Source organism: Tetrao urogallus (genome assembly GCF_951394365.1).
Source record: "Tetrao urogallus genome assembly, chromosome: 16".
In the NCBI taxonomy this organism is placed as follows: domain Eukaryota; kingdom Metazoa; phylum Chordata; class Aves; order Galliformes; family Phasianidae; genus Tetrao; species Tetrao urogallus.
Window position 1 is genome coordinate 12,265,413 of NC_136829.1, and position 16,648 is coordinate 12,282,060.

At 48.7% G+C, this 16,648-nt stretch overlaps 1 protein-coding gene across 1 annotated transcript in view; it reads left to right on the forward strand.

Moving 5' to 3' along the window:
- Window positions 1-8,906: 8,906 nt before the first annotated feature.
- The window catches only part of BMP7 (bone morphogenetic protein 7), a gene marked incomplete at both ends in the record, with an annotated part of 40,561 nt that continues 32,819 nt past the window's right edge, over window positions 8,907-16,648 (forward strand). The window contains one exon of the mRNA XM_079543437.1: window positions 8,907-9,423. Within this exon, the coding sequence (XP_079399563.1) occupies window positions 8,907-9,423 (517 nt within the window). The remainder of the gene's footprint in view (window positions 9,424-16,648) is intronic.

The following is a 16,648-nucleotide window of genomic DNA, read 5'->3' on the forward strand; positions in this document are numbered from 1 at the left end:
GGCAGAGTGATTTGCCATCAGGAAATGCCAGTTTGTGAAAAATACACCTTTGGTAAAGTGTTATATCGATTCCCACAGAAATAAACTTCCTCAGGTTCAGATATTTCCATGACAAAAAAATCTGTTCTGTGTAAGACCAGAGAACAAACGTGAACATTGCTTACTTTAATCACTCCCAAAGGCAGCAAAATACCCCAACGTTCACAGCACCGCCTGCGCTCAGCAGAACAGGTGCCTGGCTGCTCTCTGCACGGCCACTCTGCCCTGCTGCTAAAGAAGTTTCCCTCCCTCTAAGGCACACCTACACCACGCTCCCTCCAACTGAGCTCTTTTTCAACCCACTTCCAGAGCCCAAATTTGAGTCTGACAAAAATAATGTTGAAAACACGATGTCAAATGTCTGCTCCAAATCCCATAAAGCGCTGCTTGGACAGGGCCCAAGTAAATACCCCAGCCACTGGATGTTGGCTATTCTGGGATGGCTCATTCTTTCTATTCATGTTTTGTTTTTTAAATTGTTCTGTGACAAATCTAAAACAAATGTCCAAACCCTTCGGTTTTTTGTATGCTAGATATTTTTTTGTTTCTGAACAGCCCGGTTCCCAGTGCAGATCTGAACGTTCTAAAGATCACTTTTGCTTTATACCAATAGTTTTTTCCTTCCTGTCACTAATAGAAGCCGAAAGCTCACAATGAGCTTTTACACGCACTGGAATAAAAACCAACTAACATCACTAAAATGAATTTTGAGACAGCATGGAAGACAATGGCACCATGCAACACGCTTTGGCTTTGGAGATTTGTGGATAACTGCATTCACTGCATTCAGGAGAAAGCGAATTTGCATCGAGGTTAATAGAAAGTCCACAGTGCTACCGTGATCCTCATCATTACCGTAACGCAATCACAAGAGAGCCTGAAGAAAAGCCCTCCTTGGCACTGTTGTTCCCCACAACTTACAATCACGATATTCCTAACACGACCCCTAAAGATGAGGAACATGAGAGCTTCTGGTCAAATCCTTACATCAAATCTGCCATTTGGCACCGTTGGAATTATGTCTCTTCATTTATTCTGATCAATTAACTCCCAAAAGCTTCAGTGGACGGATTCAGAAAACAAGGCCATTTCTCAGCCTATCCTCTTGGGATTTTTTGTTCAAAAAGACTTTGAGCTGAAGGCAGCAAGTTTTAGTCACAGAGAGCTGGCCATTTTTTAAGATTTTTTTCCAAAAAACAATGCTAAAATGAGGACTTTTGAGGAAAGCTGTGACAAAATTAATATTGTACCATAGTGTCACGCTCTCAGTTTGGGCAGCTACCATATTTAAAACTGAAAATCAGATGTACAGCACTCCATACAGTGCTTACACACGTACAAATAAGAACAACACAGCTCCCTTCATGGAGCACGTTGGCACATGGGCACATGCTTAGGGACCTGTGCTGAGCTGCAGTGGAAAAGGACGGCTCTCCCAGGTCAGGCCCTGCTTGTTCTTCCTCAGCTCTGCCCTTGAGCAGCACTGCTCTCCGTGCCCGTGGTGCAGTGGGACACGAGTTACACTCTGTGTGTTTCGTTAGCACCCTCCATGTCCAAGCTGCTCCTCCATACACACCAAATATAGTCAACAGCAAGGCTCTGCTTTTCGTCCTCGCCTCAGGGCTGAGAACAATTCTGCACAACTTGCAAATCCTCTCCATTCATTTTACATCCCCATTCCTCCCACCAGACTGCCAACTGTATCTTTCACAAAGATCCTTTTGTTTTGACTGGAAATTTCCTAAAGTTTCCTCTGACGTTTCCCTTCCTCCCCTGTCCTGTCACTGGGCTTTCATTGCCCTTACCCAAATGCTCCCTTTTTTCCAGGATGCACCAAAACCTCCCACCCCAATCCCTTATGGAGGAAGAACACAGGCCATGCCCAAAGAAGAGAGCACCACCAGGTGAGGCCGCAGCCCCTGGGATGCCATGGGGACCTGAAGGTGCTCTGACTGCCGCAGGAGGAATTGTTTCCATGGTTTAACCTTTACTCAGAATATGTGGTTCCTGCCTTCGTGGATGTTTTCTCTCCTTCCATCTCTTCCTATCTGTTTCTAACCACCCCGTTAAGCTGGAAATCCCCCTGTAAGTCAGATGCTGGAACACAAACCCTGGTTTCTCCCAGAAGAAAATGACATTTCTATTTGCAAATGTAATCAGTGCAATTCCCGAACTGCCCAAATTAAGGACTTTTGCTGTCTGACCCATCAACACTTCCTAATTACATACAATGAAGATGCTCTGTAAATAGGATTTTGTTTAAATGGAAGGTCCCCCATGCTATTGTTCTCATGCATTCAGGGCACAGAAATAGGGGCAGAACTAATCAGGAAGCGATTCATAATTTCCATGGCCTTCAACCGTGCTCAGACACACTGTGACAGTTATCTTCAGTGCCGGCACTGACTGAGACACAGCGACGTGGGTTTCATCTGTAGTGGGTTCGATTTAGCACCACAACTCCCTTTTCTCTGGGCAACGAGGGCAGAACCCTGCCCTGCACAGAGCTTTCCCACCCACATAAGCACCATAACCCCCAAAGGTGACTCTTACCCCAAAAACAAATGCAAGGGATTTTATTGGCGTGTGTAAATCCTAAATTCTCAGGATTTTACGGTCGCATAGTTCTCATACGAGCTAAGCAGATAATTCAACTGACCTCAAACAATTAATTAAACTTTTGCATGGAACTCATAAGAATCGCCCCACAGGCCCTCGATTTAAGCAAACCGTTTCCTTCTGCCGCTTTCCCGACAGTCGGGACGCCCAGCGCTCAGTACAGGACGCTCATTGTGGAAACGCACATCGAAGCGATCGCTTTGGTCGCCTCGCACGGCACCAGCAGCGGCTCGCTCCCGCTGCCGCCCGGCAAAGCACAGCGGAGGGGACAGAGGGCCGTTGTTGGGGCTCGGCCGGGGCCGCTGTTTGCGGAGGGGGTCATTAGGAACAGTTTAGTGGGAACAAAAGGGGGTTTGTTTCTATTGTCCCGCTTGCAGTTCGGCGATGTCTTAACTGAAAAATTATCTTAATAGCCCAACAGTATATATTTGCCTATGGGGCTCAGACGACCGCAGAGAAAGGCTTTGGATGAATGCTGAAAGGATGCACTTGACAAAGCGGCCTCAGTGCTCGCCAAGCACCGCTGAGCGAGCAAAAAGGTTCCGACTGAAAACTTAGAGGCTCCAATCTCCGCGAGGTAACCGCTGATAGCGCTGCGCTCCGACTGACGGATCCGCCACAAAAGGAGCGGCCGCGGTCCCAGGCGCTCAGTGCAGCCACCCAGGTGGGCTCCTGCGGGCTGCGAGTCAGCGTGCTGCTGCTATGCCAGCGTACGCCAGCAGAGGAAACGGTGCCTCCTACGATTTGGAAACGCTCGGACAGAGCGCTCTGAGCGCGGGGTCCCGGGCGGAGCTCCGAGCCGCCCCGTCCGACGGAACGGCGGAGATCGGCGCTCCGACGGCAGCGGCGCGGGACGGCGGGCAGCGGCTGCGCTACGAGAACGTCGGACCCAGCGCTGTTTCCTGCTTATTTAAACGCGCAAGTACGATAAGCCTCGACAAAAGAGAAGGCTCGGGGTGCGGCTGTTACAATCTTGCGTTCTCTCTGACCGGTCTCCAAAAATCTCTCCGCTCCAGCAGCAGAAGTTTTATGATTCAGGGGCACGGTACATATGGTTTAGCATACACACCCCAGTTTTCCATGCAACCTCCCCTGCTAGGATTACTAATACTTGTGGCATGAGCAGTTTGTGCAGCAGCTGTGCAAGGGTTATGCAAGCATTTATGCGCACGGTGGAATAAAGGCACAAAATAAAGGTTCTTTTGAGGCGTTACCCCGCACCTGCCTGGAGAAAAAAAGTAAAGCCATCTGAATTCATCTCGTTGCATTTCACAGGTCAGCATCAGCTATTGCTTTTGTTCGCTTTGAAAACACGGAATAGGTTTATATGCTTTTCATACACAGAGAATTCAAAAAATTAAAATCTGCCTTTAGTGAATACCAACAGCAGAGAGCTAAAACACTCCAGAACACAGAAATACAAGCTAAAAGAACCCCGATAATCTGATGACGCTCCGTGTAGCAAAGAGCACGCACTGCAAGGAAGCATTGCCAGCGGGCAGGATTTCCGAGGCACGGAGCTGCTGCAGTGCTATGCGCGCTCCTCACAACCCAGATCGAGTTGTTCTCAGCGTTCTCAGCTCCCACAGCCCTGAGCCGGGGCTTCTGGGTGCTCAGCGTGCGTTTTTTCCAGGGAAAGAAGTGCCCGAGTTTATGCCAAAAGTCTCAGCTAAATCGAGAGTATGCAGAACAATTTAGCAGCTCAAAATTAACGTCAGTTTTGTTCAGGCAGCTTTGGTAATACATGGATCTAAAAGTGGTCCTGTGTCAAAAAATATTCACCTGATACCTATGCCATAGAAATGTGTTTCTTATAGAAAGTATAACGACATTACTGCTCCCCACTGCATTTACACACACAGGTACCAACACATCAGATACAGCACGGGGCCACATTCAGGCTGAAAATAGCTGTGTGATGAACTAACGTTATGCTACAAACGTTTCAGTGCTGTGAACCCAACACTGTGCTCTCAGGGTAATAACAAAGAAGTACCCCATGGAGCTCTCGTTTTGTGGAGTGCTCCCACGTGCTGTGCTTGAAGGGCCCAGCTTTGCCCACTTCACACAGTGGAGGAATTCAGCATGAGAGCCCGATGTTACAAACCCAAAGACCACAGCTTAGTTACTGCAGCCATCTCCAGAAGCAACAACGCTCTCTCATACCCAAACCTCAGCTTTCAGCTCCACCTCCCCTCCCATCAGCAGCAGTGAGAACCAACATTGAGTTTCCACAATCAGTGCCGTCCATCCCAGCCCCGACCTGCTCAAATTCCTGGATTAGAACGAATACAATGGCTTACCCATAATGCGATTACGTGTGTTGGTGAGTTCATTCCCAGTAATAACGCCGAGGAGATGAATAGAAACTTTTGATAAGGATAATCCAATATAGTGTAATTAAATATGCAAGCTAATTATGCGGTCTTATACAAATAATGATGCTATTATTGTTGTTATATAAATGTTCTGCATGTGCGAAGCCCAGAGGAACAACCCCAAGTTCCCCAAACACGTGTTAGTTCAGTGGGAACACTTGGAAGGAGAATAAAAAAGTTTGCTGTAATTCAGGGCTTGCACTTTGAGACAAATGAGAGAAGATGCAAAATAGAATGGAAAAGAAACGTGGTTAAAGCTGAGGACATCAAAGCGGGAAGGCATGGAGCTCAAAAGCGAGCAAGGAAGAAAAATGCTTTGTGTCTGATGTCTGAAAACAGCCATGAAATGAGTTTGTGAGCAAAGCCTCCACTTCTTACTGCCCATGTGGTAAAACTGCATGCAACTGAATTCCCTAACAGGAGTGCACGGCGTTGGGATCAGCACAAACAAATTCATCACACACATACCTGAATTTTGCACTCTATTTCCTGTTTTCAAATCAGATTCCTTATCCTAAAGAAGTACTTCCAAATGTAGTGAGTTCTACCCCAACAGAAGCAGTGCCAGCAGCAGGGACAAAAGCCAGATAACAGCATACACGTGAAGCTCAGAGAGATCACAGAGTGACTCAGTGGGTAACATGGCTTGCATGGAGCTTCAAGAAACACGGGGAGGTTGTTTTTACAGAAATGAGCCCATGCATCCAGTGCCAGCAAACAGGGATTGCTTCACCATAAGCATTTACTTTTCCATCTCAAAAAGAGAAGGAACGACAGGAGCAGAGAAGAGGAAAAACTGGTTTCTTAATTGATCCAGGAAGGAGGAGGAGGAAGAGGACGATGACACGAAGGTGCCAACATTTCAGCACGCTGTCTGTGGAAGCAGGATGGCGATCACACAGCAGGAAAAAGGAGGGAAGAGAAGGATGTTGTCCACGAGAAAGACAATCCCCTTTGTACCTTCCTTGTCTGAAAGGGATTTGAAATTCAAGCTCAGATCTGAGGGCTGAACCACTGCAGTCTGAGCTGCATCATCCTTCATTGTGTGCAGCGGAATAAATGCTGCTTTGTGTCCCACAGCGAGCTGAAGTCAATTGCTGTGAGCCTCACGTTAAAGAAATGACTCTTTAACAGATCCCCTCTCATCTCACACTCACAGTGGTTTTGTTTTTAAGAATATATGCAAGCAGCACCCTCATTGCAACTATAATGCAGTTCTTTAATGCTCTACCTGGTGCAATAGGAGCACAGAAAACACTGCTAGAAGAGATTACCAACTACCTCTATGAAAGCAGGGGATACAATTTCAGCATTCCCCCCTTTTTAAAGGACATATCCTACATTAAATCAGGAAGTATCCAATCTCAGACAAAACCAGACCACTTAAGCCAACAAAACAAAAAGGAGATAGATTCAAACATTGCAACTTCAAGAAATATGTCAAACCAAGAGGCTTCAAGGTTTGCATTTCTTCCACTGCTATTTCTTCAATGACACAGACTGCTGTGTGTTACCTAAGGTGTTGAGCCACGAGCCAAGCCTTCCAAACAGTATTTTTCTTTTCTTTTTTTCCTTTTCTTCTTTTCCCTTCTTTTCCCTCTGACTGATGCCATTTTAAAATACAACACTGATCTGAGATTCATTGAGTTTGCAAATGTGAGCTAGGGGCAACTCAGGTGTAAGTAATTCAGGCAGCAGGGCCACCTGCTCTCCATTCCACCAGTCCACCCTTACAGACTTCCAGTCTCCCTGACCCTGAGGAACGTGAGTCCCCTGGTCCTGCTGTGTGACAAAAGGCCGACTCTGCCTACAAGGAACAAAAAAGAAAGTGAAATTGAGTTGTGTGTGGCTGATAGAGCAGAGAGGGAGATGCTCAGTCACCTCCCTGCCCTTCCATGACTGGTTTAGGGAAACGCCAGGCATCCCAGCCCAGCCCTGCCACCCTCTCCTTGCCCCCAGCTGTGCATTCCTGCAGCCTCCCTCATTCCAGCACCATCCCTTACGCACTCAGTAGGATCAAGGAGCTGATCCAGCAGAAAATTAACTCAGCAAAAACAAACAAGAAATGGTTTGAGAAAGATTAATGTTGAAAAACAGAACAGGCTTCCTGACCTGCGCACACCGGGAGGGCAGTGAGCCTGCAGCTGGAGGGCTGCGCTGGGTGTCAGCAGCTTGGATTTCAGTTGGTCAAGAAACCACACCCTAGGCAGGAGAGAAATTTAGGCAAATAGCTGCCTGGTTAAGAGCAGGTTGGTACTGCTCCTCAGGAACTATGGGGGAGTTTGATCTTAACTGTGAAACACAAGTGCTAAGAGCTGAAGCTCCCATCAGTGGGGGGTGAGGGGAAGGCACCCACTGGGCTGGCATCTGAGCCCCCCCATAGCACCCTGGGCTTAGCACTGCTCCATACTAAAGACCCTGGCTGCCCTGCTCCGCCTCTGCCCCCCCCCCCCCCCCCCCCCCACGCATTCCTAAACAACTGAGCTGGATTCAATGCTGGTTCCACCACTATTTCAATAGCTCTGTGAGTCATGTCAATGCCATGCCTCAGTTTCCCTGTTATTAAAAGGTGCGCACAGACGCACACAAACACGCTAAACCATTTCGGGTCTTTCCCATGCAGCTCTTAACCAGTCACCTGCCATCTGCATGTGGAATTTAAACATAAAGAGCTAAAAGAAGGGCAGAACTTCCTTTTTCCATAGCAGATGGAGGATCTGGTGCTAGCACTGCTAGTTATTTCTCGTCCAAAAACACCAGCGGAGCAATCTAACAAATTGCAGTGAACCTCTCTCACCCTCTTCTTTCTCCTTTGCCTGAGGAATGAATCTTGATGGCAGCACCAACTTCGTGTGTGCGTCTGGTTCCTGAGGTTACCTGGGGCTGGGCTCGGTGTCCCAGATAAACCTTCTGTCCTGCTTTCCTCTTGCTTTCCAAGCGAGACCTGAGGAAGCAGCAGACTACATGCTGCTCTCTATCGTTACTGAGTAGCGCTACCCAGACTGGCCGGGGCTGGGGCTGCATTACCGTAGATGTTACACAGACTGAGTTAGAAACCCAGTGAAATCAGTGCTTCAAAAAGCAGGCGATGCATTCCCAGAGCGTTGCGCAAAGGTGTGCAGGGGGCGGCGGAACGGGCAGGGGACAGAGCAGGGGAGCGGGGTGGCACGAGGTGCCCGAGCAGGTTGGAAGGCGAAAAGCACGGCCACGATGCCGGGTTGGTGGCTCTGCGACTCTAAGCCCATCGCCCCTGTTGCATGAATGCGTGCGAGCGCAGAAGTGCTGCTTTTGAACTACTTGGGTGCCGCGGGTTTTGCGCCGGCCGGGCACGGCTGCGCGCTGTTAGCGCGCACTGGCGGCGTATCCGCACCTCCAAACTCTGCCTCCGCTCAGACCGCCCGCCCTCCTTCCCTCCCTCCCGGGGCGTCTTCTCCTTCATCACGTCCACGTTAATGCGACCGCCGGGACCGGCCGCCCTCGCCCCGAGCCAGCAGCGCACGTCCTGCCGAGCAACCTGATCGTCAGCCGTTCCCCCTCCCGGCGGCAGCGCGGCTTTGCTCTCCCCAGCGGTTTGCAGCGGGCAGGCGAGAGAGGAGCGCGTTGGGTTCCGCTCCTGCTCCTCCCACCAGAGCCACCCTCCCGCTGCCTCTCCGCGGAGCACGCAGCGCACACGGCTCCGCCGCGCCGTGCGGGATCGGCCGCGGCGCTCGGGCTCCGCTCCCGGACGCAGCGCTCTCGCTCCGCTCCGCTCCCTCCTCCTCTCTCGGCGTCCCATGGGCCGGGGCCGCCGCGCAGCCCCCGCCGGGCCATGAGCGGGCCGCGGCTCCTCCGCGGGGGCCGGCGGCCGGCACCGTGAGCGCGGGGCCGCGCATGCCGGAGGGGCGCGTCCCCCGGCGGGGCAGCCCCGCGCCCCCCGCGCCGCCCCCCAGCCGCCGCCGCCGCCGCCGCCTCGCCGCGATGCCGGCGGGGCGCGGGCAGCCCGCCTCCTGGCTGCTGGTGCTGGGCGCCGCCGCCCCCGCCCTCTGGCTGCGCTGCGTCCTCGCCGACTTCACGCTGGACAACGAGGTGCACTCCAGCTTCATCCACCGGCGGCTGCGCGGCCCCGAGCGCCGCGAGATGCAGCGGGAGATCCTCTCCATCCTCGGCCTGCCGCACCGCCCGCGGCCGCACCTCCACGGCAAGCACAACTCGGCCCCCATGTTCATGCTGGACCTCTACAATGCCATGTCCGTGGAGGAGGGGGCGGCGGGGGCGGCGGCCGAGGAGGGCGAGGGCTTCTCCTACCCTTACAAGCCCATCTTCAGCACCCAGGGGCCGCCGCTGGCCAGCCTGCAGGACAGCAACTTCCTCACCGAGGCCGACATGGTCATGAGCTTCGTCAACTTGGGTGAGTGCCCGGGGTCGGGGCAGGGCCGGGCTGCGGGCAGGTGGCGGGACGGGCGGCGAGGAGGGGCGGGAGCGGTCCTCGGAAGGTGACGGCGTGGTGGCGAGGCCAGAGTGCGTGCCCAGGGCTCCGGCTGCCATCCCAGCGCACGGACGGCCACCCGCACGCCGACACGCCGAGCGCGTTACTGGCTTCTCCCCGGATGGTTCCGTGCCATCCTTCCGAAAGCGGCCCTGCAGGTAGGAGCTGAGCTGCTGGGCTTGGCAGCGTCCAACCTCACTGAGGAGGACACGAAGCCTGCGGGTCACGGTGCTGCAGGACACGGGGCTGCCAGGACGTGGGGCTCCCAGCGCGTTCCCAATGGCTCGGGGGCATCCCACAGTGAACCCGCGCTCACTCCTGCAGCTTTTTCTGTTGACCTCCATTAGTGTCGCCAAGTTGCCTCTCTCCCCAAGCGCATGTGGATGGTTTTATGCAAATGATACGAAGTTGGCATGCTTTGTATGCGGCTCGCTAGGCCTCTCTAATTGGATGCTATGGCCCAATCTGATTTCTATTTGCTTGCTGTAGATTGCACACCCGTTTGGACTGACTTGGCCGGATTTGAGTAAAACGCCATCAGGACGAGCATTCTATTTTCAATATATAATTACAGACCGTGGTTCACTCTGTCCGTTTTTAGACCTCACCACGCACAGCACTGAAACCACCACACGTACAGATTGTGTGTCTGCAAACTCCCAACACAACGCAAGTAGCATTTCCAAAACAAGATCGACTCAAAGTTGGTCCCAACCCAAGAAAAGAGCAGAGCAGTGCACCTCCAGCATGTAATGCGCTGGGGATCGCAGACGCTCCCATCATCCACAAACCTGTTAATGCCTCACTGGGTCTCTGGGCTCAGGGGCAGCACAAGTTAAACCCCCACCCCTCCAATCCCAGAGCCCATAGTATCAGTGTCTGCAAAGCTCAATGGCAAACAATAGTAATTACCCGACACGGTAGCCGTCCCAACACAATTCTTCCATCACATGGGATGCTGTGTGAGACCTCTGATTTGCACTAAGCTGCACCTCCTCATTAAATGCCGTAAGCTCGCAGCAGGACTCTGAGTTACGTTTGGCCTAGGGATGTGCTCTTTGGGAGGGCTGATGCTTTCCATTTACGATTATCGTGTTTGCCTAATCACTGCTAGATACTTAAGCTGATCAGCAATGATACTCTCAAAGCCAAATATTTGAGCAGCCAAAAGTATGAATGGTGGTCAAATATTTGGCTTTAGAGATAAGAGTGATCTCGCAAACATTGTTCTGTGTGGATCTTGGGTCCTACACGACGTAAACACACCCAGAGCACAGAAGACAAAGGATGTGGAAACAACCATAGTGAAATTCACACTTCTGTGAGTTTCAGTGGACTGAAAGCACAGAATTTCAGGGAGGCAGAGCACCTAAGAAGCATGTAAGTACCAATGGGGGACGTGCAGCTCTGCTGGTGCGCAGAGCTACGGCTGCACAGCGCTCCCATCCCGCACCACCGGCATCAGGAGAGGCCTTTCCTGCAGCCCGTGGAGGGGTGAAACAAAAGGAGTTAATATTCGGGTCCCAAATTATTTTGAACACAAACAGTTTGCGATTACAGTGGAACCCCTCCATAAACTGCAAGGTGAAAATGACGATCTGGGCTACATCTAAGTAGGAACTTCCTACAGAGCGGGTTATGCCTGTGTGAGCTGTGCACGCTCAGTACTCCATGTCTCGATGCGATGGCGACAGCGGATAGAGCCATTTCGGCCTGCTGTGTTTTGTACTTGGCTTAGAAATCTGAAAGCGTCCCCCATGCAATGTACTGTCAGACGTGAGAGCACAGGCAAAACCCAAAGGCTTTAAACGAGACAGGTGGGATCATTACCAGCAAGGCACCTCTCTGAGGTTTATCTGCGCTGTTTTGTTCCCTTGTCAACACTGCATGCCAGGACGAGTTTAAAAAGGACATAGATCCGTAATAGCTTTCTTCATCCCTGTGCACACCTTTCATCCCATTATAGTCATCGCTCTTTCATCTTTATAGGACAAAGACAGGCTTGTTTAGGGACGTTTGAATGAATTAGCTCAGCCACTCACATATATAGTAAAATGTGACACCTGCTTTGATATGTCCAGCGTACCATAACATCCAGGGAAAATTAGAAGCTGTTGTAGAACTGGTGCTTTTTGGGAGATTTTCTGCAGTCATCCCTTGGACACCAGAGCTGAATTGCTGGACGCAGGCTGTGCTAAACTGTGTCCTACTTTTGTAGGAGCTCCTCTGCGAGCATTGCGTTTCACAGGTAGGCTTTTATTACTGTGGTAGAGCCATCGCAATGAGGAAATGTCACCGCATAATAAACTTCCACCTCAGTAGTGGAGGAAGTAAAAGCGACTGAAGAAATAGTAATTTTGAATTTAAATAAACAAAACGTGTTATTCCAGGCTTCCAAGTGCTCATCTACAGATACGGGTAGGTTTGTTTGTTTGCTGTATTCATAGTCCCCATCCGTCTATCTGGGCATGCAGCTTCGGAGGAAAACGTGTAAGAAATAAAGATTTACACTGAAAGTTGCCTGGGTTGCATAGTGAAAAAGAAAAAAACCTCAGAGCAAGCACAAATACACACTGATTTCTATGGAGATGCTGTGTGTATTTATCCCAAAGAATTTACACTGGGCATTGGCAGGGAGGAACCCAGCACAGGTGCTCCATCTCAGGGTTATGTTACAGGGAGCTTTGTACTAAGCATGTAATATTCCTGTAAAATCTTGACAATTAATTAGATTTAGATTTATAACCAGTTAATTCACAGGCGACATTTTGTGTTAACTTACACCTGTGCTAAGATGGATGAGGAATGGATTTGTGTCAAGAATGAATTTACGTGTAAATTAAAAGAGAGTTTAGCCACAGTGTCTGACGAAGTTAGTCAGTTAATTGCTGTCTAATTTTATAAAATTTATTACTGCAATTTCATTAGCTGGAATTCCATTTCAGACCCACGTCCAAATGAAGTTTACAAGCGGATCCATTTTAAGCCCTGAAAAAACACAAAACATTTTTCGCATCGGTTTAATTTCCAGTTTATAAACAGCAACTGAAGAGTAAACATCCTCTGCCTCGCATGGACCCTTCTTCTAAAAATAATTGAGCTGTCCTTATGCGAGTGATCCTGGCTTGGTAAACAGACTTGCACAGAACATTTTCTTAAGGAGTCGGCACAAGTGCTGTGCAATTTGTTAATTTGTCTCGTGGTTGATTGTAAAATGAACAACATTGCTTAATCCTGGCAAAAAAATAAGGGGGGGGAGGCAGAATTAGTCATTCTTGGAAGGAGCACATCAAAGTGGCTTTTGTTAATGTAAGTGAAGGAGCTGAAGAGCCCCCAAGTTTCCTTTTATTTCATACCATCTGGCTATCCTTTTTGTTGACAAGTGTTTGGCATGGGGAACCATCTCTCTGCCCTTTAATAACAGGCTTTAACACTGTAGGGTATTAGAAAAAGATTCTATAACAGTTAAAAAATTTCCTTCGGGGAATACTTTATAAAGTGAGCACGGGCTGCAGGCATTTGCAGCTGTAACCTGGCTTGTGTTAAAATTTGGAAGGGGCTGCCTTGCATTCCAGCTCACTACAGGCCTTCGTTGGTGTACAGCCAAAGGTTAATATAGATGTCACACAGTTTTTCTTTGGAGAGCCTCAGATATAAGAGTACGCGTACAGCTGTGTTTTTAGTAACCCTTTCATAATCACTTCTTTTAAACCTCATTTTCCTGCTTATATAAATCAAAGATTTTCAAGGATATTTGACCTGGATTTGAACTTATTTGATCTTCACATATTTCCCACTTGAAACAAAGCAGATTAAATGTTAGCCCCGAATGCCTGCTCGCCATCACATGGCTGTGGCCACGCATGAGGCCGAGCCCTGGGCTTCCTCTCCCCTCCACCCGATGCTGATGCATCTCCTGCCCAAGCAGGTACACCCTGTGGGCAGCGTGGGTGCACACAGCACTGGGTGCCACAGGAGCAGCACGACAGGAGGCCTGCATCACTGGGACAGAGCAGTGCCTGTGCAGCACGCAGCCGGCGGGTCTCTGAGCGCCCAACCGGCTCCAGGGAGAAATTCATCCCTGTAGCAAGGAGAAAGGGGAAAAAGCTGCAGCTATCGATGCCCTTTGCTTGCGTTTCTGTGGACAGGGGAAGCCCCCAGCCCTGACTGTGTCTGAAAGGCAAAGCGCTGCAGCTCGGAAGTGCTCTGAAGGAGACGAGCTGGACGGCTGGAGCTTGTGTGCCGGGAAGAGCAGCTGTGCACAGGCAAAGCATGCAGCACTGCTCCTGAGAGCACCGCATCCCGCCGCCCTCCTGCACGGCGGCTGCAAGAGCCCCTGTGCAGCAGCAGGGCTTTCTGCTGTACATGAGCTTGAAGCGCTCCTTCGGGTTGGAGCGAGGGATGTGCGATGGAACGTCGTACAACAGGTTGGAAACATTAATTAAAAAAGAGATTATAACTATTAAAGCCCAGTCGGGGCTGTTGACAGGCTCCTTTTAAGCAGGACACTGCTATGCTTTAGTTTAATACATTCTGGCAGTGTCACCGGGGTTAAGGCTAATACTGGGATGTGTGGATCCTGTCATGTTATTGTCAGGAGGAATGCAGGGATTAGGTTTAAAAGTGGTGGTGGGTGAGCGGCGCAGCTGTGTACACTTATTATAAAAGATTTAAGTCCCACTGGTAAAATCAATATATTAAATTGCGAGAGCCTCTGTTTTTAATTAGTTTAAATCAAATATGCTGTTAGTGCCATTATGGCTTCAATCCTTGGACCAAGTGAGGAAATGCTAATATTTATATAGAAACTGTTAATTTGTGGTTAAAATGATAACACATTTAGTTTTACACATCTAAATCATCCTAACTTGATGAATACCAGCGAGAAGTTGCAATGATGGATGAAGTCATCTGAGCAAGAGTACAAGTAAGCAAATTTTGACAGCAGGCAGATAAAGGGACTACCAGTAGATGCAGAGCACTGAGAGGTCGGGATGTTTTGCATCCTCTCCATGGTACAGCCATCCTTTCTGAGGCCAGCGTCAAAGAAAAAATAAAATATCCTCTTGAGTCGACTACACGTATAGATATATAAAATAAGCTATCAGATACGTATCTGTTTCTCTCCTAAAGGAAAGGAATTTCTAGAAATGAGGGAGCTTTTAAAATTAGTTTTGGGCTTAAGATTCCCGTTCTATAAATGTTTGAAGTAAACGGGACTACTTGCTAGGCCCGATCATGTGGATAAAGCTTTGCACATGCACGTGTTTGGGAAATGGAAACCCAAGAGAAAATTCTTGGCTAGGACTTCACTGGGTGTAAATGGCCATAATTCTACTGGAGCTGGCCCTGCGGTCCCATTTGTACAACTGTACGTCCAAAGTAATCCCAATAAACTCCCGCTTGATTTACACTAGCACAATTGGGAACAGAATTGGGCCAGAGAAATGCCCCTGTGCTGAAATAATGAGCATGCAGTAGTTTCTGCTTCAAACAGTTCTCTCTCCTAATCTTGACATTGTTTTTGAGGGAGGTTTCCTTTACCACCAATAATCAGAACATGAACGAGCTCCTATTAGTCGCTGCTTATCATTATTAGCCGAATCCGTGTTGTTGAACTACAGCTGAGTTCCCATCTATTGCAACAAAAAGAATTTAACAAATAATGCTTGACAAAAATGTGAAACTGATATTTCTTAATGTAAGACATATTTCACATGGAGAAACTTCAGCGATGAAAGATTCCTGGTATCAAAATATCTGAATCACAGTACAAATAAACAGTGCGTTGTAAAGACTGCGGGGCTGAATTCCGTGCTGGAGGAATTCCATTGAAGGCAGCGGAGTTGTGCCAGGAGATAAACTGCCATCCAGATCCTCTTTGGTGTTTGTGTAAAACCAGAAGGGATTAAGATCTTGTTGGTCAACACTTTTGCTAAGAGAGAGGCGCAGCAAAAAGAACCAGTTCTAGTTCCAGTGTTGCACGTTCGTGTCAACTTCGTGATGAAGCCGGTGAAAATCCTTTAGTGATCCAGACTGAGTGGATTGAATTAATGGCAACTTTGAGACTACGAGTTTTAGTGTAATTGCTTTATTGTTTTGGAACCGAGATGCTTCCAATCCAGTTCCTGTGCAAACATGTTTAACGTGTGTTAATGTGTTTCAAAACCAGACCCTCTCCGCAAAATTCTGCTTCTCATTAATTGACATCAGTAGCATGGTACAGTATTTCAAAGCACTGGCCAAATATAAACTGTGTTTCTAATTTCCTTACTTTCCTGTGTTTGGAATGCCAATGTTAATTTGTTCCCATGCAAGAGTGAGAGCTGCCAACTACAGCTTTATATAAATGGCTTTACAGCGCGGGGCTGCCAGCATTAAATGATACTCAGGAATTTTCATGACACTGTGCATTTAATTCTTCTATGTATGTGTGAGAGGAAGAGAGATGTATGGGATGCTGAACAACTGCACAAACACTGACGATCGAGGCAAACGCATCATTTACCCTTCACTTAGCTGTTACTTCTTGCTCCTTCCCCTTGCAGCTACTTTTTAACAGTCCATCAGATATTACATAGCATTTTCCCCATGCCAGGAAAGAAAACCATTTAGCAGTGAGTTTTGTTGCAATCTTTACAGACAGCTCTCTGCTTCCCTCGCCCCCCCATGTTAGTTACTAAGAGATGAGCAGAGGGGCTTTTGTTTATGTTGATATTCTGATCATTCTGGACTCAGTAGTAAGACTGTGCTCTTACTCAGCATGAGAAAGCACCAAAAGAAAAAGGCTTCTGCAACTGTGGTAGAGGAGGATTCGCTGATTAAAACTGCCAACAGATATTTTTTGTTTTAAAGAATAGGTGTAGCTAGAGAAAATCGCTCGCTCTCTTGAGGACATTCAAGCATCTTCATCGTTCCTTCGGCACCGTGGGGTGTCTTCGTACATGAAACAAACATGAAGTTCCATTTAAAGAAATTAATTTTAAACTGGCGATGACGAAAACAAGGTCTGTTTATGTGTTTCTCCTTTTATTCCTGGAAGAGGTTCAAAATACAAATAGTTCATGTTTCAGCGGATTCCTGTTAATGAGTGCTATGGTTTATCTCTCAGTTTCCCGTTTTATTGGAACAGGTGCAGTGTCTGCCA